Source organism: Uloborus diversus, chromosome 1 (genome assembly GCF_026930045.1).
Source record: "Uloborus diversus isolate 005 chromosome 1, Udiv.v.3.1, whole genome shotgun sequence".
In the NCBI taxonomy this organism is placed as follows: domain Eukaryota; kingdom Metazoa; phylum Arthropoda; class Arachnida; order Araneae; family Uloboridae; genus Uloborus; species Uloborus diversus.
Genome location: NC_072731.1, coordinates 225,529,434 through 225,553,729, shown reverse-complemented (window position 1 = coordinate 225,553,729; position 24,296 = coordinate 225,529,434). Strand labels below are relative to the sequence as shown.

Below are 24,296 nucleotides of genomic sequence, written 5' to 3'. Positions count from 1 at the left end.
TTGGAGTCAGGAGTAGGTCATCAAGAGCTGTTTCCATCAAAATTTGTTTGAAGTAAATCTGCCTTTAAGTTTGGAATCTATACTGACTTTCAGTTTCCCCGTAGGCACTAATGTTAAGGGATTTGTACTGTTCAAAATTGAATAGAAAATTGTTCAAATCAAAAAGATATTTTCTATACATGTTCTTCATCAAAAGCTTTTTCCTACAAAGTTTGTTTGAAGCCAATTCACCTCGAAATTCAGGATTTATATTCGCCTTTTATTTCCTTGCAGGCGCTAATGTTAAGTTTTTTTTTAACTGTTCAAAATTGAACAAAAAATTGTTCAAATGAAAAAAATGAAACATGAGAATGAGGTGTTCTTGCAGAGATCTTTCAAAAAAAAAAATTGTTCGAATCCGACTATTTATTTAAAAGTTATTAGGGAGGAACAGACAGTCAGATCGATGGACCCGCCATCATCCATCAGACCCCCCAGGGATCAGACGCCCCATCTCATACCCCACTTTCCAATTTTTAATTTTCCGATATTTATTTAATTATTTTATTTATTTTGGACTCTTTTTTTTTTTTGTTTTTCCGGATATTTTTAAGATGCATTAAGCCTTCTTTCTCTGACTTTTATTGGGAAAGTAGGCTAAAGAAGGCTAGGCTGACATGGCCTCTTGTTGGCCTTGATACCAAAGTTTTCAATACACAGCACATGAAACTATGACACAGATTCTTAAATTGGTCTTTCAAATGAAATAATTTTTGCAATGATTGCTTTTCTGAGCAATTATTTTTGTCAATGCTGATGACTCAAAAGTTTTCTATTATGTCTTAGTAGCAATAAATATAAAACTATTATTCGTTGATAGGGGAATCTGCTACACAGGCATTTCTCATTTGTATGCAATTGTTTGCTCAATTTTCCTTTTTCCATTCATTTAAAATAAAGAAAATAATTTAAAGATTACTATTTCAAAACTCATATGAATCATGACAACGATATCGTCGCCTCCAAGCAAACAGTATAGATATCTTAGCGTTATTTCACGGAGTACGTATTTTACTGTTGCTCTGAGGCCACGATATCTATTTGTGCATTTATCATGTACACAAGACTAGCATATTTGTGCAAGTAAACATGAGTTTACATTTTTATAAGATAAAAGTTTCACAGTTGAATTTACCATTAAATATTTTTTTACTACATTAACTCTGTTTCCTATAACTTACTATAATATCACTAGATATGCTTACCATTATGAAGCTAGCTAAAACTTGGAAATTGTTGACTGCAGTGGTTGTGACACTAGAACAAATCTCAATGTTTGAATTTATGGTGTTTTTCCTTGCATTTGTCAGCGGGTGACAAACATTTCTAACTGGTACAATACTTCCACAATTCCTCATATTTGGTTAATTTTATCATATCAAATGGGGTCGTTTCCCAAATTTTAAAAATATTTTTTTCTAAAAGACCATGCTTAAAAACATAGGATAGGATGATTTTTTAAATAATTTGGCTAAGTTTAGAATTTTTTAAAAATCATTTTAATTGGTTCGCTTTCATTGTTTACTAATTCTGCCGATGACATCACAAATGATGAAATATCTTTCACTGATGCCATTAACGGATCATAACATTTAATTCGCATCTTACTCATATGTGGTGGCAACGATATGGTTGATAGCAAGCGTAAACTGCAGTATTTAATTCGCTTCTTGATTATCATGACGTGGAACCGCCAGTCGAGATGCACAAAAGTACATCATTTGTGACATCATAAAGATCACGCCTTGTTTTCAAAATTGTACACTTTGAAAAATTAATTAAAAATTTTGCGTTGGGAAAATGAATGTTTTTTCTCGCTCCATGTTTTTTTTTGGTTTTTCTATCAATTTCATTGACTAAAAGTAGTACTTTTGACTGAAGGAAACAACCCCATTGAAAAGCGTTAACTTGTTGTAGTTATGAGACACTTATTAAAAAATAAAATTAGGTACAATTGATATATGTATGAAAACATATAATGATTGCAAATACCTTACAATTAAATTTATATTTTGTACTCCTACGCAAATGTCTAGTAAAAAAAAATCTTACGGAGAGAATTCTCTTCAGCTTCAATAATGCTTGATATTTGCTTTTTTTCACTAGTGTCTTCTGTGCGCATTTCAATTTCCTTTAAAATGAGGGGAACTCTCATCACATGTTGAACAGGTGACACAAGAAGATCTGTCAACTGAAGCTTTTTACAACGGGAATCACGAGAACACCACTAATAAATAAAATTATAAAGTCACTATAGGTAAAATCAAAGTAAATGTTTGCATTTTGAAACATGGATGCTAAATGTAAAATTATTTAACCAGAAGTTAATGTTCAAATAATGAGAAAAACTTTCTGGTAATAGTGCCCTTAAAAAGACATTTTGGTAATTAATTACATTTTGTTTTGAGTATCTTACACACAAAAGGTAAAATAACTTCAAAAATTATCAAAATTATGAAATCAAAATTTAATACCATGTGAAAAAAAAGATGCTCATAACCAGTAATGCATAATTTTGAATAAGCCATTGCTACAACAAAAACTTTCTATTCTTTTCTTCATGAAATGATGTCATGCCATTTTTTTAATTGTAAGTATAAACTTAAAATTTCAATATATAGTATTTTCTTCCTATTTTATAGTTATTTCGAATCTGTAATACTATGAACATAACATATTTTAACTACAGTAAACTCCTGATTATCCACAGAATTGGTTACCACAACTGCTGCGGATAATAAAATCGCAGATGAACCACAAAACGGCTAAAATGAGGGACAGATAAGGTAAAAATTGTCTTGCCTCAAAAACTTAGCTGTATTGCTGCATAATACTTTCTTCAAAGAGTGAAAACATACACAGAACATTAAAAATTTTTGTAACTTTGCACAACAGAGCTTAACATTAATAAAAAAACAAGTGTATATATGATAAAGAATGTAAAAAAAAATAAGTAAATAAACAAAACAAGACAACTAATCTTAAATTTACAAATTTTTGACAAAAAAAAGGCATTTGTTTTTTACTGTGAAAACTGCTTTTTACTTTGTGTGTGAATTGTTTATTTACTCGCGAATAATCCACTCACGGATAATCATGAGTTTACTGAATTTCATTAACCCTATGAGGCTTTGTTTGAGGTCCTCATTTTTTTTTTTTTTTCATTCAACTGAAGTCACCTATTAGTTGGATGAAAAAATAAGTAAATAATAATAATAATAGTAACAGTGGCCCTGAAACAAAGACACCATGCTTGCATCGCAGGTTAGCATCTACAAGACTTTTGTTTTTGTATCGTTTTACACATTAGAATAAATTTTAGAGAGGAACTTTTCATATGTTTTTTTTATCAGGATATATCCTCAAGCAAGGCTGATGCCGGATTCTATAATCTATGTAAAAATCTGTCCACCTGAGAGTAAAAAAATATAGCAAGAAAATAACTTTTCACTCAGTACACAGAAAGCATACATTTTTCAAGGCATTTTTAAACAATAATGATTAAAAAAAAAAAAAAAGGAAAGTTAAAAGGCAGATGGTACAGGATTCAGAGCTTGAAAACCATTGCACATTAAAGCTGTAAATTGCTACTTGGTGCTGGAAATTTTCTTTTATTCATTCACAAATGAATTTAATTGCCCTTCCTAAAGGAAAAACCAGTCTACTACAATTGAGGCAGTGAAAAGCAAAGGGGTGTAAGTAGACATTATAAAGTTTCAAGTAAAATGCATTTAAAGTTCAGATCCTAGGTAGGCTTTCACTGAAATTTTTTTCTAAAGCAAGCTGTATAGCAGCAGCCATCAGGGCTACTACTACCATCTCTTGCCCCAAAGCAGAGGAGAAGGTCCCCCATTGTTCGTACTGGTTATCTAAAATATTTTACTTATGGCACTTACATTCCTTTGCTTTTCACTGCCTCAATTGACAAGCACAATTCAAGAGTTTTCAAAAGGTTACTTTTTCTAACAGTTGATTGTACAGTCATTCCTCGCTACTTCGCGCTTCAACTTTCGGGGCTTCACTACTTCGTGGTTTTTTCAGTTTTTTTTTTTTTTTTTCAAATTCAGTACCTAGCCTTTTGCATGCGCTCGTGTCAACTTTTTCCTACAAAAGAATAACAATGTATGTCTTTTTAAGTAAGCTGAGCTCTTCTAAATCGTGTAGTTGTACTAGTTGAGGGAGTGGAGGTATAAAATCACTGAAGAAAGTGAAGGGAATCGCTATCTCATTTTAACCGTTAAACACTAACTGGAAAGTATAAATCACTGTATTATTTATAGGGGATGTAAATGCATCTATAAATGGTGTTCAACAATGTACTAGCTTTGTAAGCTGTATATGGTGCATACTTAATACCTTTAATGAGGATAAATGTAGAGAGGAATAACGGGGCTCATACGGTCACTAACTGGCAATTAATTCATCATCGAAACAAGTTGAGCTATTTTCATAGATTAGTAGATAGATTGTAAGAGCTTAATGTGTGTGTATAGTTTATTTCTCAATGATTAACAATGTGATATATATTTCGTCTAATTTTGTGCAATATATTAAGTAATACAAACGTAATGGTGGCAAAAGATGCTGTTTCTTTCATGTTTAGGGGGCTCTAACTATGCTAGAAACCTATTTAAGTTGTCGTAAAGTAAGTTACATGCACTCTAATTAGGAAAATATTCGGTTTATAAATACAAAATCCTACTTCGCGGAAATTCAGTTATCGCGGTAAAGTCTGGAACTAATTAACCGCGATGAACGAGGGTTAACTGTACACCTCAAATGCTATTTTAATTACTTGGCATAATGCAAAAAAAAAAAAAAAAGAGAGGGAGAGAGAGAACAGCACAAACTTAACATATTTATAAATGTCATAGTTAAATAATTTTCCTAACAAATATGCAAAAACTACACAAGGGATGTTGTAGCATCAAAAATTAGTTTGTTTTTCTTATATAGTTGGCTTTAGAAAAAAAAAACATCAAAGTAAACAATTTCATTTAAACCTTCAAACTAGTTTTTAAAATTTCAAGTGAATAAAGATGTAAATACTTATTTTTAAAGAGAAATGCTGAATCAAAAATTCTTACCTTTTCAAATTCATTAAATTCAACTTGCCTCCGTAACGTTTCTAAGTAGTTTAGTGCATTAATATAATTTAAAGTGTATCTGTGATAAGCTTGAGTTAAAGCATTGGCTTTGGCACTCTGAAATATTGCAGAATAATGGAATTAGGTAGGGGAAAAAATAAACACAAAATTATTAAATAAACACAACAGCAACAACATTAGAAAGGTAGAAAAGCATATTTTGTCGTCAATAATCAAGAAATAACTAATTGAAAGCCATAGAGTTTTCTGACTTTTCATTCTATGACCCTATTTAAGTTCTTAATGATTCACTCATTAGTCAGCTAGCAGTGTGTTGTATGTCAATAAACTTGTGATACCATTATTCTGGGATATGAACCACGCTGCAAGGTTAGGCATCAATCTCCAAAATCTTCACAAACAAACCTAACAGCATAAATATTTAATCTTATAACTAGAAAGAAGGAAGCTTCTATGAGGTATTTTAAACTCGTATTTTTAAAAAAAAACTAGAAATTCTTCCTTTCTCTTACTGGCTGTAACATGAAAAAGTGCCGTTTACTCTTGGTTTACCTTTATTTTCATCTTTTTGCAGCCAGTTGAAATTTCAAATGCTAAGCACGATCTACTGAACACCAGCTAAATAGCAGCAGTTGCTCTCCAGAAGAGAAATAAACATTATGCCACATAGCCTGTGTTCGTATAGAGCAATCAGTCTACCACGGTTTGCAAGCGACTAACCAGGAGCGTTCCAATAAAGCTACCGGTTAACTGTTTGTCGTCGAAGTCATTCTAATAGCTTCACCGGTCAATGCACCAGTCAACGGCAATTTAATCTGATTGATAGAACCATGTGACATTTTTGATTAACGACAATGAATTATTTTTTACCTGCATGTTACTGGTCTGCTCAAGTAACCTTATGTTAACCAAAAGTGTTTGATGCAGTATTGGCTGGCGAACAACTGTTGAATCACCACTGACGCCATTACTGTTGTGTGATCAACCAACCCTGGTTGATTAGTTGCCCTTTGCAAAAGTAGTCATGCAAATTACATAACTACATTATTATGCACTCAGTTTTTAGTTGGTCAAAAGAGAAAATCTGTCACATACATACATATACTCAGTATTTTTTTTTTTTTTTGAGAATTTCCTCAAGAAATTGGAAGGTTCCTACAATGTCTCCCTAGTCTTTCTAGAGTTAAATTATTCCATTATTAACAATTATTACTCAAAGAATAGTGTCTAAAAGCCACTTTCTTCTCAAGGAAAAAAACTATTAAAAAAAATACTTTAAAAAAAATGAAATATTAACTTTTTCTTCTATCCAATGTGTAAAAAAGCAAACTTTAATTTTTCAAAAGTTTTACTGGCAACAAAATCATATCATAAATCAACTTGTTTACAGATTAAAGGCAATGGGAGATGAATATCTTAACCTAATTATAACCTTAAAAAATTATGCAGGGAATTTAAAAGTAGATGAAGCATTTAGAAGCTTTACATGTTATAAAAGTCCTTTTAAGGACTTTTATAGTTAAAAGGACTTTTATTGTTAAGTTGTAAGAGTCAATGAAGGGATGCAGCAAAGCTAACAATAACACGCTGTATATATAATTTAGTTAAATTTAATTTGTTTACAAAACATTTGCAATAAAAATTGAAAGTAATTTATAATTCTTTAAAATAAAATTTTAGTTTGAGTAACACATTGTACCAAAAGTAAAAGATGATGTTAGAGATGATTTTTGTCAAACACAGTAATTGAAATTAAGACAAATTATATACCTTTTGGAACAATTTTACAAGGACTTCTGTGGTGTCGATTTCATCACCAGACATTTTCTGCAGAATTAAGCTCAAGAATTCTTTACAAAAGGCATATGTCACCTAAATAACAAAACAGTAAAAAATGAAAATCAGACTCACTATTTTCTCAAATCCTTATTAAAATTGTAAAACTTCCTATTTATTCAGCATAAGACCCCAATTTCGGAATGCTCAGGACCGCAACCTTTCTGGATTTCGTAATTTTCCTGATTTTGGATTCAGACTAAAAAAAGAACCGAAAACTCGTGCAGTATTTGTCACATTTTTTCCTGATTCGCTAATGTTTATGCTACTTCATTTTTATTTTCCGACCAATCTTTATGAAAATGTACTCCATTATGATAAAACAAAAGTCAAAGAAAATCTGCAGTTGCGTATAGTCTGTGGATGTTCTTTTTTGTTATTATACAATGTGCCGATCAATTCCAATAAATGAATCATATTTTTACTAAAAATAATTTTGTAGCTTTGTTCAATAAGCTTTGTATTGCATAATTATGAGACGAAAAAAAGAATTACCATTAATTGAAAGTGGATGTTAAAAGATTTCAACACAATTACAGCAAAACGCTTATTAGCGCATTAGGGTGGGCCGAGAAACAACTTTTTTTTTTATTTCAGTGATGGGTAGTGCAGAAAAGGCGCCATTGGTGGAGCAAAGTGCACACAAAAAATTTGAATTTATTTGCACAATTACTTGATCTGCCGTAATTCTGTTGAAGTTTTGAAAAAATGCTGTTTTTCCATGTTTTTAGACGAAATTAGTAAAAATAGTATGTTTCTATTTTCGATGATGAGTTGCATGGAAAAGTTGCCATTGGTGGCACTAAACTCCCATAAATTTTTTTGAGGTGTGTGGTATAGTTCTTTCCTTTGCCACAAATTAGAAGTTTTGTCAATTTTCAGTTTTTTTAATGTTTTCAATAAATTTTCTCAAATAGTAAAAACTTTGTTTTTTCATAATTCTCTGCCATAATTATATAATTTTATCACATGGGATGCATTTTTAGACACGAGGTGTGTTATAAATTATAAACTTATTGTGTATAATTCTTTTAAATTTAAAATATGCTTTTAGAAAACTTAAAGAAGCTCTCTGTTTGATTTGTGTTCAAAACCAATGGGAGTAAAGCAGAATTCATTTGTAATCACTGTTAAATCTTTTTAAATAAGAACACAGTTATTATCTCTTAACTAAAAACACTTGCATGAAACGAGACCCCCGTAAGAACATGAAAAGAAAAACAAAAAAACGTTGTCATTGCAGGTGTTAAAAAAAAAAAGAAGGAAATAAATGAAAAAACTGCAACATATTTGGTGTACATTTTTCATATGAATGAACTTCAGTTCTGACACCTGATAAATAAAAAAATATAAAATTAAAAAAAAAAAATTTCAGATTTTATTTTATTTTTTATTTTTTTGACTAAGTCCTCTGACCTAGGAAAAAAAAATAAAAAAAATACCCCCCCCCCCCAAAAAAAAAATGCAAAACCAATCACTGTGATGAACCATGACATGATCAAATGTAAAAAGGATAAAAACCTTATGCTTTTTTTCAGTTTTAGGGGGGGTGACCACTTACCCCAGTGACCCACTTCCCCCAACCAACCCTACTTCTGAATTTACTTGGTGAATTTTGCTTCAGTATATTTAACCTGTAATTTACATATTTATAACTGTAATCATTGTTCTGTATTTACATTTAAGAGCAATAGTTTACATCCAACCTGAACAATTTACGTTCGACACTGAAAATTTACGTCCGACACCAAGCTAATCATACTTTTTAAATATTTTTTTTCTTTATAATATCATTTGAAAACCGAAATATGCTTCACTCATAAGTATACTTTACATTTAAGCTTTTTTTTTAATGAAAATGTAAGCCAATTCACACACTTTTAATTATTTTTAAGTGAACCATTAATTTTACTATTTGTGTGTTTACGTCCGACACCAACTCTTTAAATTTTTTTAATTTATACTTTAGGAATCTATTTTGAAAAACTAACATGATTTCTCATTCAGTGGGAAGAAGTAAGTATCTTGTAAATAAATTTAATCAATTTGGATCAGTTTATATTTGGTAAATGGAATTAAAACTGAGAAATTTTTCTTCATTTTTTTTTTACGTCTGACACCATGGAATTGTCCAGCAGCACAAAGTTTTCGAATAGCACATTTAAAATTTTATGCGCAATAAGTAGTTAATTTATGACACACCATGCATCTAAAAATGCATCAGATGTGATAAAACTATAATTATAGCAGAGAAATATTTCAAAAAAAACAAAATTTTTACTATTTGAGAAAATTTATTGAAAACATTAAAAAAACTGAAAATTGCAAAACTTTCTACTCATTTTGGGCAAAGGAAAGAACTATACCATACACCTCAAAATTTTTACGGGAATTTAGTACCATCAATGGCACTTTTAACGTGCAACTCATCATTCCAAATAGAAACATACTATTTTTACTAATTTTGGCTAAAAACATGAAAAAACAGCATTTTTTCGAAACTTTAACCCAATTGCAGCAGATCAAGAAATTTTGCAAAAAAATTCAAATTTTTTATGTGGACTTAGCTCTACTAATGGCACCTTTTTTGCACTACCCATCATCGAAATAAAAAAAAGTTGTTTTTCAACCCACCTTATTGCGCATAACAAGTGGCACAGAAATTAAAAAAAAAAAAAATGCTGAACTGAAAGTACCTGTGTATTCAATAGTATTCAACTAGTAATTGCTGAACATTAACAATTTTGATTTTTTATTAATAATGCAAAAAAAATTAAGGTTTTCTGATTTTCTGGATTCCGAAATTGGGGTTTCCACACTGAACATACTTATAAACATGTGCCCAGCATAGGAAATAAGCGGCATTGCATCACACTTTGAGATTCAAAACGTATAAAAGCCTATAATATCATTAATTGCATCGAAAATTTTACGAGCAAATAAATAACTGAATGTTTTTTAAATGTCAATGATAAAACTAGGTGTTGGTGCAGTGTCCTTAATGATTTTAGATGACTATTTTTATTGATAAACAGGGTGCAAATGGCTTAAATTTTTAATGTTATAAATTTAATTATACAAAATTTTCATGCCCTAAATATTCCAGTATTTGTACAACCATCCATTTGCCAGTTCTTCTATTTTGTAAAAGATCAGTGATTGAAAAGTTACTGTCAAAAACTTTTTAAATGCATGCATTAAATATTATATTTCTAAACAACTTGCTTGTTTTCTTGTTGAAAATGTAGTTTAGCAAATGTCGTAAAATTGCTCCTAAATTTTACCTAACTGGTTCCTTAATATCAGAATTTGAGAAGCAGTACTGTTCCTCAAAATGAAATACTTATTTCCCACACAGCATGTGTCTTGTGAAACTCACAGAAAATCTTTAGCACAGTACCATATATAAAAATATAAAATATCCATGTAAAATTTCAAAAAGAAAAAGTTATTTAAAACCATATGTTATATTAATATAATTGTTTGATGTGTAATGATCATTGTAAAATGTGTATAGAATTAATGCTTTACTTTGAACTTTTGTTACATTTAATTGAATAACTTTAGATTTGCTTTTACATTTTTCTTTTGTTAGCTACTTTAACAAAATTAGATAATTAAGAAATAATGAATAAAAAAACTGTATTAGTGCATACACATTGCATAGCTATAAGACCTTTTCTTTTTTCTGACCAATTTTATTTTTTAACTAGGCATTCTTAATCAATATTAAAATTGTTATCTAAAACATTTTATAAATTATAAAACAAAACCGGAATGTTATATTAAAACATTTAATTTATCACTTTTGATTGTTTTCAACAATAAATGAATGATATTAATATAAGCTAAATCGAGGAAATAGTCATGATTCAAAAAATTTTTGCCCCATGGGGGGATCACTTCAATGTTTGTTGCTCTAAATTATTCAATTTATACCAGTCTAAAAGGTAATCATCTCCATGAAAATGCATTACCTTCCTAAAACCAGAGGTGCCCACCTGGAGGGGGGGGGGAGGAGGGTGCAGCCTTGCTTGAAGGGGGGGCACCCTTGCTAAAACGCTCATTAGGGTAATCATTTGATTAAGGTGCACCATGTTAAAATATTATATTAGTGTTCCAAATTTCAGCATATTACAAAATTTAGAATTATACTGAGCTTGATGTTGTCCAATTTGGGTTCCTATAGCATACTTACTCTTAATTGTGAAATATAAATAGTTAGGGATTAAAACTTATCTGTTTTTTTATTCTCCTCCAAGAAAAAATACCAGTATTTAGAATGTTTTAAAAACAGGGAGGCCAATTTTCCCAAGTTAACATCAGTCGCTGACAATTACTACTTTCTTTTTAGTCATTCACACCCATTGTGCACTTTTGTTCGGAAGAAAAAAAAATTATAAATAAATAAATTTTTTGTTGGCGGTTTTGGGGACTGAACATGACATTTTACAGTTGTCCACAAAAAGTTTTCAGTGGCAGCTAATTTTAACTCCATTTCTACCTAAATAGCTTAGAACTCCAATTCCCCACTTTTGTACCTTGGGAATGTAATTGGATCTTGAATAAGTCAACCAGTTTTATTTTCTGGGTATACTTTTCATTGTAAAGGCATCACTTGGCATTTTTAACCTTTCTGATTATTTTACATTTGTGTCCTCACTTTTGGTCAAAGTTGGCTACGAATTTGCTTAATGATACCCGTATGTTATTGTGTTATTTTAATGGACAATGAAACCTGTGATTAAACAAGTTTAAAATTCATATGAAAATGTGAAATAATCTGCCAACTAAGTAAAACAGTAAAAGCTCCATAAAATGTTAAAAATCTGCCAAAAAAACCACATCAAGTCATTAAAAATATAAAAGTTCCCCAGGATTGTCGTACAGTTGAGAACGACACTAATCGCCGAAAAGAAATTTGTATGTAACTTTCATGGTGGTAAATGTGATATGTGAAAAAATAATTAGTCATTAAAATTTAAAATCTGCCATGAAAAGTGAAATAATCTTCCATAATCTGTCATCAATAAACATCCTATTTCAATTAAAATGTTTTACTTTTACCAAAGTAGTTAGAAAGTAAATAAAACGCCACTCGCCAGTACTACGCTTGTTAGTATAGTTTCACTTTCACAGCAAGAACGAGTTTGTCTCAAAAATATCGAGTTTCTTGTGCACGTATTTTCACTCATATCTTAAATTAAATTCATTTCCCAGCCAACGATGTCAGAAAATTTGTAATTCCTCCCTCTTTATAAAGAGCTTCGAGAACTTCGCTCGCTGCAGTGCTAACTTTTGTTTACATTATCGAAATCCGCAACTCAGTCACAGTTAACAAACCAAATTAAATACTTTCTGTGGAATAATATTTTAAAAATATGTTATAATAAACTTTTCAATCTGAAACTATTTTCTTCATTTTATATAAGTTCCTAGTTTTTAAGTTTTAACTTTAAAAATAATATTTATCGCAATCATGAGAAAAGTAGCGCCTCCAGCGGAAGTTTTCACAACTCTAGCTGCTTTCGAAATCGTAACTGACAATTACAATACTATTTTCTAGAGTGGCAGTACGTACGATTGTGAGTTGTTTGTGTTAGTAATATTCCAAGTAATAGTTTTCACATTACAAATATTTTAAATAAATCCCCTAATAAGATGTTTTAACTGCTTCATTTGGAACTAATTATGAAAACGAGGACTGTAATCATTCTGTGGAAGCTGTGAAACATTGGTTACGTACATTGTTTACATTGGGATTTTAACTAAAATGGCAGAATCCGATTTAAGAAATATGATAATGAACTTTAGAGTGAGTGATTTACAAGTTCTCTTAGGTTTCGCTGGAAGAAACAAAACTGGGAAGAAACAAGAACTGCAAGGGCGTGCGTTGGACTTAGTTAAAATCAAATCTCCAGCTGTGGATATGAAAGTTCGTGAACTCCATGGTCGACGATATCATAACCAGATAGTAAGAACAAATAGCTATGAAGTAGGGGATAGAAATGTAAATGACCGTCCGATGCCCCACTACGATTCCTCCATGAATAATAATTATCCTGCTCATTGCAATTCCACCATTAGGCCTACTGTAAATCAAGGACCTATTGCAAGCTACTCTTCTGGTAAGCCATATATGCCTCCGATCCAGACAGCTAATTCCCATTCAAGCTTTTCTCCATACATTGATGTGAAGTTCAAAGAATTGCCATTCTATGACGTGTTACATGTGTTAATGCGACCGTGTAGTTTAGTTGCTGATGTTGCTGAAAGATTCCAAGAAACTAATTACTATTTTACTCTCACACCAAAGCAAGCTCATGAAATAGCGGTTTCGAGAGATGCTACTGGTAACTTTGAATGCCAAATTTTATTGCGATTTTGTTCGTTGGATACCAGCTGTGAGCAAGAAGATAATTTTCCTCCTAGTATCTCCATTAAAGTGAATGGAAAGAACGTAACGTTACCAAATCCCATTCCTACCAATAGACCTGGTGTTGAACCAAAGCGACCGAGTAAGCCTGTGAACATAACTCACTGCACTAAACTCTCTCCTACTGTTAACAATTTGGTGAATGTTTCTTGGGCAACAACATATGGTCGTTCTTTCGCTGTTGCTCTGTATATAGCTCGCCAGTTGAGCTCTCAAACGCTCCTCCAACGATTAAGAGCGAATGGAGTGGGAAATCCTGATCACACAACAGCTATGATAAAAGAAAAACTACAACAAGGTCAAGATTCGGAAATCGCCATGACAAGTTTGCGTGGATCGTTGCTGTGCCCCCTTGGCAAAATTAAAATGGAAATGCCTTGCCGCGCCATCACATGCAATCACCTCCAATGCTTTGATGCATCTTTATACATTCAAATGAATGAAAAGAAACCCAAGTGGGTTTGCCCCGTTTGTGATAAACCTGCGGTATTCAAAAGCTTAGTTATCGATGGACTATTCATGGACATTGCTACAAGAGTGCCACCAGAGTGTTCAGAAGTAGAATTTAATGAAAATGGTTCCTGGACTCCAATTTTACCTGTAAAGGAACCAAAAGAACCAAAAAAGGCAGTAGTTGAAAAAGGACCTCCAAAGGCTGTTGAAATAGTGGATGTCAGCTCTGATAGCGACTCGGAAGAATATTGGCCGTATGATGTAAAACCTCAACAAGAAAATATACCACTCGTGACAAATGGCGATGTCACACCACCTGTTGTGTATTTGCCCATTGACCCGAATGAAATTTCGAACCTCCCTATTCCGGTGACTTCAACGTATGCTCCTCCTTCGACCATAACTCCGATGGGTTCTGAAACTCTCTGTATGCCTTCTGCTTTGCCAAATGAACCTGCAGAACCAGTCTGTATTTTGCCAGATATCAATGTGGGTGTTCCAGATCCTTCCCTGCCCTCGACATCTTCATCGGCTGCAAATTTAGGAACATCGCATTACTTACCGATTTCATCTTCCCAGTATCCACCATCTGAAGCAGCAGCTTACAGTCAATCGCTGTCTAGTTCGTACCAAGAGACTCAAAATTTACTACATAACCAACATATGTCGTCTTACAATGGATTTGATCTTTTCTCTCTGTTAGAAACACCTGTTGAACCGCATAAACTTAGAGAATATGAACAAAAAGAAGCACCAGATGTTATATCGTTAGAGTAACTTTCCACAGTCATTTCTATTTATTATTTGTTTGTCAAATTGGATAAAAGAATTATGAATGTAAGTATTGAATACGCATTTCCTAATTAAATTTGTAACATAGTTTGTCTTACTTATTGTGCTAATGGTCTTTAAATCATAAAATAAATTTTATAGAAATTGGTGAAATTTATCTAAAAGGGTGAAAAATGTTATTTGTAGTACATGTAATAAAAAGCAATTTTATTGCTTTTTTAATTAATAAAACTAGTAAAAGTAAACTGCAAGCATGGGTTTGGTTTGACAGAATCCTTGGGATTTATGTCTTATTCAGTTGACCCTTCTTGTCAAAAGCAAAACTATCCCCAAATAAAAAATTAAATCTTAGAATTCTGGCATAAATCTTCATCAGAAAGTTTTTCAAAATGAGAAGGGCAAGTTTAGCGACTCCACCATTGGCCGTCGATCAAAATATTGATTTTGTTGAAAATGTTTGATGAAATATTATACGTAGGTACCGAGTCCTTTTACATAGCTGTGGACTCTGAATTTGTTTGGGAGACTTTTGAAATTTAATGCCAGCTCCGCAATGCCTCATTGAAGTAGATCTCTCCCGGAATTTTATCAAAACAGCAAAATTCCATCAAAAAGCTGGGGAACCAAATTGGGTAAGAATTCGAAGGTTAAAACATCATAAAAGTGGTGTTTTAACCTTTGAAGACTTCCTCTTACACCTGGAAAATCATAAATTTCAGCTATGATTGAATTTGGTAATGGAAAGTCTGGATTTTCGGCAAAAACTGCTCAAAAATCATGGGAATAGGGAAGTTGCAACATATTAAATGTTCCTATTTTGACTATTGAATATTGTTAATTGACCCTCAAAACTAAAAAATTCACCATCGCCGAATTTTAAAACACCATGGTTGATTTTTAATGAATTTTTAAAATTCCACGCGCAAAAGTGCACTCTTCTGAAACATTACGAGCTTACTTCACAAGGCACTAATGAGCAGCCTTCCGCCGAAGATCCCTTGTTTTCGCTACGGACATTTTGAGCGTGCCGATATTTTTATTTTTTAGAAATTCAATAATCCTTTTAAACACACTATGGAGGCCGGAATCGTTAAAGCACAATCTAATAATCTTCCTCAAGTAACATCAATGATGGTATTCAGATATTTCCGAGAGGATGAGAGGTTTAATGTTTCAGAAACGCGAGGAGTTAAACAAAAGCTAACTGCACTTCCTTCAGCTTCTCCCGTGACGGAAGAGCGCATGACGTCATTTCCTGTGCCATTTGATGTCACAATCGCTAGAACTTTAAAAATTAATTTTAAAAAAGCTACTTATCGTATCATTTTTCACCTATGATGTTCATACATGTTACTCTATCATATAAAAATAAAATTGAAGAATCGAAAACTTCCCTATTGATAATTAATTGATCATGGACTTTGAATTCTAAAACATACATGCTTGGCAAAAATTTTACAGATTAGGTTTTAAATTGAGGCATTTGGATTATTTTTACTGGTTAGTCGTGATTAATGCATATGAATTTCCAATTACATCCGCTTCTATTAAGCACATTTCTTTTGTTTGGTTTATTTTAATTTTGCTGTCTGGACCTTAATAATTCCTTTCTCATACTTCATATTGTGTAATTAATAGGTTGCAGCACATGCATAATTTTGTCACGCCTACTGAAAAATTTTAATCCATATTTACATCCCATATCCGTGTTGATTCAAGCCAATATCAATTGAAAAAAATATATAAATTTTCCATTGTTTATCTTAAAATTTAAGCTTTTTGAAAATAAAATTAATGTAATAAGTTAATTAAAGTCATTTAGAATGGCAAGATAAATTGGAAAAATCATGAAATTTGATTTTTTTTAAAAGTCAAGTAATGTTGAGAATTACTCAAATTTGAGATTGTTTTCATGTAATCTGTCTTAATTTGGCAATCATGTCACATGTAAGTTAGTTACTAATTTTAAAGTCAACTTTTTCAAATAAATGACTGTGTTAGAGATATCAATCTTCTTACATCCTGCTAATATTTCAATCATTTGCAAGGATGTAATGATATACGCAGGCTTAGGACGGACTAATTTTGTTATTTATTCTGATAATTTATTGTTAATTTAACTTTAGTACTTAATTTATTGGTAGCTGCGTATTTTTTGGAAAACTGGCTAGGGGCTAGCTTTAAAAACAATAAAACACTTAATCACAAACTTTATTGCATCCTTATTGAAACAAATTTGAAGGTTTTTTTTTTTTCTCCAGGAATCCATTTTTGAATTAATACTTTTTTTTTCAATATTTTTAGTGATTTAAAAATATTATGTGTCATATCAGAGATTTTTCTGAGAAAAAACTATTAATACATCAAGATTTTTAACAGCTGCATACTTTTAAATTTTTATCTGATATACCTTTTTTTCCAGGAAAAAAAAAGGAAATTCACAATGATTTCTTTTTTATAAAAAAAAAGAAATTCACAAAAATATTTTGCTTTTCACAAAATGGGGTCCCCAAAAAAATTAAACCTGGATACGATTCATAAAAGAAAGAAAAAGAAATAGACTTTTCCATAGAAATCTACAGTTTTCAATCCGAATTATTTTCTCTACTTTAAGCAAAATTCGCACAAAAATATAATATGGACTGATTTTAGTGCTGTAATTATTCTATCTTTTTCTAGTTGGTCATTTTACTAATACTTTTCTGTATTGCATACAGTACAAAGCTCTGAGCTATAAAAAAGGGGTATTTTTTGTATCTCTTCTTTTTCTAGTCGATTCAAATTGGTGTAAAAATGTTTGCTCGAATTGAAGAAGCTTTTATCAAGTAAAATCATTTCCTAGTTATTTTTCTTCTGCCCTACCTTTTTTTTAAATAAAATTTTTGGTATTTTTTTTTCTTTTAAGCAAATGTTAATTACAAACTTTAACAGATGATTGAAAAAGATAATTGCAGGTGATGGAATTTTATGCTAATTAATGATTTAAAAAAAATCAATATGCATATGAAACATTTTTAAAATTGCATGTTTTATTTAACATTGCAATTGTAGACATTTATTACTAAAAATTAAAAATATAAACCTATAGCTAGATAATATAGACTCATACATGCTAGTTTTGAGTTCTGTGCTCAGATACTTTTATATAGTTAGCTTACTATATTGTTTACCTTAAAAAATATATAGTACATATAGACAATTATATTGTAGCGGTGCAAGACATGTGTGAAATTTGCCGATATAGGGCCTTGCAACACTTTCTAAAACTCTGGCTGCTGGGGCACAATTGGGACATTTTTTGTGAAGAGCAGTATGTGACCTGCTACACAAAAAGCAAGTTGGATATTTTCACATTTTTTGGTGTTTTTCGCCAGTTTTTGCATTTGAAATCATTTCTACAGAATTGTTCTGTATTTCCTATTTTCAAACATTTCGACTTATGGCAGATAACACCACAATCTTATGATGTAAGGGTGGGAGGGGGGAGGTAAAAAGTCTGCATGTTTAATAAACATTTTCATTCTCATGTGAAAATTTTAAGAAACTAAGAAACATACATTTTTAAGTATGAAAGGGAGATGTACTATTTTCTCATTTCAAGTGACATCAACATAATACAGTTAGTTATTAAGTTACATCAACATAATACAGTAAGTTATTAAATTACAGCAATATAATGCAGTTTCCCTGCCCCTCAGAAAAAGGGGGGGGAGGTAAATTTAAGTTTTAGTTTTAAAGTTGGAAGGATGGCTTTTCTCCAAGCTTTGTGCTTAGAAGGGAAAAAAAACATAGTACAGTAGAATGCCATTATAACGCCGGCCTATATAACACAGTTCTCTATAAACCGCACTACTTTTCAGAAGTAACCAATAAGTTTTGAAGTTAAAAAAAATCCCTCTTGCAAACATAAAAATTGTTAGGCAAATTAAATTTTGGAACCGATGTTCATCTTTCCATCTTAATTCAAAGCTTTTAAAAGAAAATTAGTGCTCACAGTGAACAGGAAATACCAGATGGCTCTTTAAAATGCAGCTGTTATGCAAACCATGAAGCTAGCAGAAGTGCAGGATAATTTGCTTTCTTTTGATTGTGAAACCTATTTATTTGTGAATGACTAACTCATATTAGTGCTTTAATACTCATTGCAGATAAAACTCATTCTGAAGTGCTAATATATAGATATATTCTGAATATTAGCTTCAAAAGTTGTGAAATGACCTATATAATTCAGAAACCTGTATAATGCAAAAGCTCTGGTCCCAAGGTGCGCGCTATAACGGTCTTCTACTGTAATATTATTTGAACATTTTATTATCTATTGTCTTGGTAGCAGAAACAGCAATTCCCTTTACAGATTCTTGAAGAGATCTGTGAACTATTTTTGGAGAAATTTTTTTTATCGCTATCTGGCACACTCTCATCAAAACTAAATTAGAAAAATACAGTTCAGAGGGAAACAGCAAGTAAAAGAAATAAAACAAGCAAAGGCAAGAAGCTGAGTTTGCAGTCCTCTGGCATTTGTGAAGCTGGTTTGCTTCTTCAATACAACAAAATACAGAAATCAATCCAGTGCAATTCCAGTTATCCATTTGTAACTTGGTATTTTGACTAACCTAATGCTAGTTTCGTTAACCTTGCAGAACATTTTGATTTTTTAATCTATGTCGCAGACTGCTGAAAAAAAAAGAAAGAAAACTCCTGCTACCATTTTCTAAAACTTTGTGTTTTGTGTCTTGTTTTTTGTCACAAAATGTAATCCATTTCTTAATAACTGCTTAATTTCTCAATATCTGCTTAGTTGCAGTTTCATTCCACTAAAAACTCCACACATATTGAATGAATAATGTTTTAAATCTAGATTCCATCTTTAAATTTTAGTATTACTTAAAATATTATTTAAGAGGGACAATAGTACGTATTTGTAATGGTGATTTGGAATAATACCAAAAAGTAATCACCCTTATTAAAAAAATTAATGTAAAATGCCTTGAAAGGAAAAATTCTAATTCCTGTTACAGATGCAAAAAAATGCATTCAGTTAATTTCATAATTAAAAACAATTCAAAGTAAACGTCTTCTTTATGATTTTTTTTTTCTTTCTTCATTTTGAGTCACATACAATCAATCGCTGATATCCACATCTAATGCCAGGAATTCTTTCATTGTATTTTCCAAAAAATATACTTAATTAGAGGTTTTGGTGTGCTATGGAGTAGGTGGTATTCAGCAGAGTAAATGGCATTCAGCAGAGCATGCTGCTCAGTCTGTGTGAACTTACAATGATTTGAACCTACGCTCTACAACATGAAATGTGTCCTTTAAATGAAAATGTGTTTTGTATATTTTTGGCTGAAAGTAACAAACCTGCAATTATTTTTTGTTTACCGCACTCTTTTTTCCCCAAGTATCCAGTTTGCCTTTTCTTCTCTTTCTTTTTTCCATAAATCCGTAGCTGCTTACAAGATAAAACTTGGCACTAAATATTTATCACATAATAAACCACTTATTAAAATGCAACATGACATTCTTCTACCATTGCACCTTTGATGGTTGATGCTGATATTTATGTAGTCAATAATATCTCAGGTACTATTTTTTCTAGGATTTTCGGCCTAATTGTATCATTGATAAAAGTTTTTAATGGTTAGTGTACAGAACAGCGTTTCTTAATTTCTTTGGTAAGTGGAACTCTTTTGGTGTGCACTTTTTTGTGGATCCCCCCCCCCCTGTTTTTCCTTCAGTATAGTTTAAATGTAACATACTAAAAGTGATAAACTAGCAAAAAAAAAAATTAAAATTATTTTAAATAATACTTATTATCCTCAAAAGTAACTTCAAAAGTTAACGTTAGGCTTAACATATGAAATTTGAATTCTGAATTCTCATGTTAGGTTCAGGACTGTTGTGTTATTAATTTTTTTTCACTAAATGTTGAAAACCAAGTTTTACACACCACATAATATGCATATAGATGCAAACGGTAATAGTACCATCCAATATCGCTTCAATAAAAGTTTTGCTTCCTGCACGGACAAAATCAAAATGTAATGACTGAGACATCAAGGTTTAATCAAACCTTATTTTCATCGACATTTTTTTAACGGAAAAATTTCAACTTCACAAAAGAATGCTAGTTTCACGGAACCCTTGAGGTTCTGCGGAACACAATTTAAGAAACACTGTTATAGAAGATCCGGGGTTTTTTCGGACCTTGATAAAAAGTATCTGGACCCCAACTAAAATTACTTGCCTACCCCTTTGTTAGACAGAGGAGTGACTTTCTTAAACCCCAGAAAAAATGTTAAGTGAGATGAAGGTACAAGAAAAGGTTTTATTAGTCCACAAATAAAGCAGTCTTCCTTGATGTAGAGTAGAGTTCAAAAATAGTCTGCCAAAAATCAAAAGAGAAGCCTGATTGTCATTCATATAAGTGCCCATACTTGCAAATGAGAAAGCTGAAAACCTTGAAGATCTTGCTGGGGGTTTGGTGTCATGTGGTGAAATGTTTTTGTATTATAAATTGCAATATATCGCTCGTTTCAAAAAAGTGCCACAAAACGAAATTTTTAATTTTCTGATTTTTTTTTTCACTCAAAGGTGTTCAAATGATGTTATCTTCTTCGGAAAATAGAGAAATATTTTTGTTCTAATATTAACCACTGGAGAGCACAGCAAATTTCCTGAAGACTTAAACTTCAACGCGTCTCCTGTAAAATTTTGTTTCTTCATATTGTGGCACTCTTCTTCCAAATGAGCGATATCACTAAAATTACACTTTTTAGCCTGATATCTGGACTCCTTTCCTCAAAACCTTAACTTAATTAGGGAGAGGATGGTTTCACCAAAACAACTCTTTGTTTGAAAAGTGATTTAGTGAACAATGAATGGAAGTATGGTATGCTAGCTGAATATTGCTGATCTGTTATCAGAGACACGCCTACAGTTGTGCAAAAGGAAAGAACCAAGATAATATTTATATAAAAAAAAGACTTCAGTTTTTTTTTCTCATTATAAAAATGGAGTTAGTAAAACTGGGCACTAAACTGTCATTGGTAGAAGAGCATCTTAAAATTACATTTATCATCTAGCAGTGGCGCACCCAGCATGGGTGGCACCCGGGGCGGTTATTTGTGGTCTCACCCTCCCTCCCCCCTCCAATTTATATGCGCAAAAGAAGAAAAAAATATAGGAACATAAAAACATGATATTCATGCAATTTTCAGAAACGACAACATTTGTGTTTTTCAAAATTTTAAGTGGGCTAATGTACAAGAAAGATATAAAAGTGGGGGGGGGGGGGGGGGGTCCGGATTTTTTTTCCAAATTTGGAGTCTTAAAAATGCATTTTAGGTGCATATTTCTCAAAAACTTGCAATTACACTTAAGGTGTCACCCCCCAGATGGGTGACACCCGGGGCGTTCCGCCCCCCCCCCCCCTCCTTGTAGTGATGCCATTACATCTAGCACATTGTACTAAGTCAAATTTATAAAATTGTGCACACTTCTTCATACAGAAGAGAGGTAGATTAAGATATTTAGTCTAATATAAGATTTTTTGTATTATGATCTTAAAAATTTCATGACCAGTAGCACAATAATTAAAGGTTTTTCCTTCCCAAAACCTGGTGAATTAATTTTTATATTTTTATTTATTTTTTCATTTATAAAATGAAAAAGTTACTATTTATACTGTGCTTGTTTTTCATCATGCTAGTGTTTTATTTTTGTAAAACTATTTGCTGCAATATGTGGTTAAAAACATTTTGTATATTTGTTTGAAACTAACTACATTTACTATTTTATTGGTTTTATTTTATAGATTACTTTTATATCAGTGTTGTAGGCTATTACACGTACAATGCATTGAAATGTAACATTTTATTTTAAATTGGAAAATGTTACTTTAAAAATGCATGACCAAAAAATGAAAATATAAATAATAATAATAATAAAAAGGAGGAAAAATACTGTTATAAAATACGGTATTCTTGTAGTTGTACTCTTTTAACCTCCAATAAAAGCCATATTCAAATGTATACTTTGATACTGTAAATCAAGGACTTCTTGAAGTTGAGACCATGGAATGTAAAAAATGTAAGTTGCTTTCGAAGAATCAAGTTTTTATTAATCTGTTCCTCCATTTTAATTCGTTATAGATCATTTAAAGCTGTTAAATATTTTAGTTTAGAGATCATTAAAGAATTCTTTTGTATGAAGAGAAAAAAGGTGTTTCATTGGAAAAGTCTAATAAAATTGTATTTATTGAAAGTTGACGCTTTTGTCTCTATGTTTACCCAACAGTTAACAGTTTATATTTTTGGAAACAAATGGAAAATGTTTTGTCCATTCCACATAAAGAACATTTAATAAACCTCTATCATCCAAAACCCTTTTTAGCTAGAGATGCACGGAACACTATAGTTTGCCGATTACCGAATATTCGGTTAAAATTTGAACCAAATATTCGGCCGAATACCGAATAGTTTAAAAAATTGTAACTGTAATAGTTGAATTTTAAAATGGAAAATGTTATCTATTTTGAGAAACGTAATTGGCATTTCCATTTAACATCGTAAATTTATCTACATCAATAATCATTGTTATTAATTTAAAATGAATCATTCTAAAAAATAAAAATAAAAAAATGAATATGATCTATGTTTATCTACAGAGGGTTCGCCGATGTATATCCAATATCTATTTTGAAAATATCATGATATTTTGGACATTTATTTTTTCAACTACGGTATTTTCAATACAAATATCATATTAATTTCAGTAATATTGTTCATTTATTATTAAAAATAACCAAAATGTTATGTACTATATTTTTATGATGCATTAATACATCATTAATGTAAAAAAGTTTTATTATATTTCATAAAATTACTAGTATTATATATATAACAACTTTAATTCATATTAAAAGTGCCTTCAGGGCAATTCCATGATAAGGTCAACCAGATGATCAAATTTTCAAAATTAAAATTTCTAAACAATGAGGTGTCATTTTAAAGGTAAAGAGTTGTATATTTCGAAATGCCTGTATAAAATTTGATCACTTCAGTTATAAATAAGTTACAGCAGGTTAAACCAAGGTCAACATCTTGAGTATTTTCAAACCATATTTGGTGACTCTCAAAGAAGTTCTGTTTTTTCCAAAATATAGATACCAATATTATGAATTGAGATGAATAACCATTTAAAGGTACAATGTGTTGCTGGTGATGTTGAAAAACTTTGTCAAAATATAATTCATTTTGATTTGTAAAAGAATTCCTCTGGGGTACACCAAGTGTTTTACGTCCGACACCAAAATGTGCAGTTAATTATGCTGAGCCAATAATTTTAAAGCTACATACATGTATTTTTGGGTACAAAGTAGGAATTTCAATCTCTTTGATGTAACCTATTTTCATTTTGTAACAAGTGAATATTTTTTACTAAAATCTAGGTGTCGGACGTAAATTTTTTTTTACGTCCGACACCATTTACGTCCGACACTGTTATATTCCTTTAAACAACATATGTTTTCAACTGTGTTTCTCCTTTTTTTGCCTTTAATTTCAAAGTTAAAGTGAAACATGCATAAAAAACAATTTAGTGAACTTATTGTATATACATTTAGGGTT

General features: G+C 31.2%; 2 protein-coding genes across 2 annotated transcripts in view; one reads left to right on the top strand and one right to left on the bottom strand.

The window, feature by feature from the left end:
• Nucleotides 1-24,296, bottom strand: part of LOC129218984 (uncharacterized) — a gene marked incomplete in the record, with an annotated part of 259,059 nt that overhangs the window by 23,850 nt on the left and 210,913 nt on the right. Inside the window, 3 exon segments of the mRNA XM_054853306.1 lie at nucleotides 2,092-2,266; nucleotides 5,127-5,243; nucleotides 6,918-7,019. Of these exon segments, the coding sequence (XP_054709281.1) occupies nucleotides 2,092-2,266; nucleotides 5,127-5,243; nucleotides 6,918-7,019 (394 nt within the window).
• On the top strand, nucleotides 12,567-14,772 carry LOC129234179 (E3 SUMO-protein ligase PIAS2-like). Its single transcript, XM_054868091.1, has one exon. The coding sequence runs from the start codon at nucleotides 12,757-12,759 to the stop codon at nucleotides 14,647-14,649; it is 1,893 nt and encodes a 630-aa protein (XP_054724066.1). The 5' UTR covers nucleotides 12,567-12,756; the 3' UTR covers nucleotides 14,650-14,772.

Excerpts from the sequence above, each read along its gene's own strand:
- LOC129234179 (XM_054868091.1), top strand. The coding sequence starts at position 12,757 with ATGGCAGAATCCGATTTAAGAAATATGATAATGAACTTTAGAGTGAGT.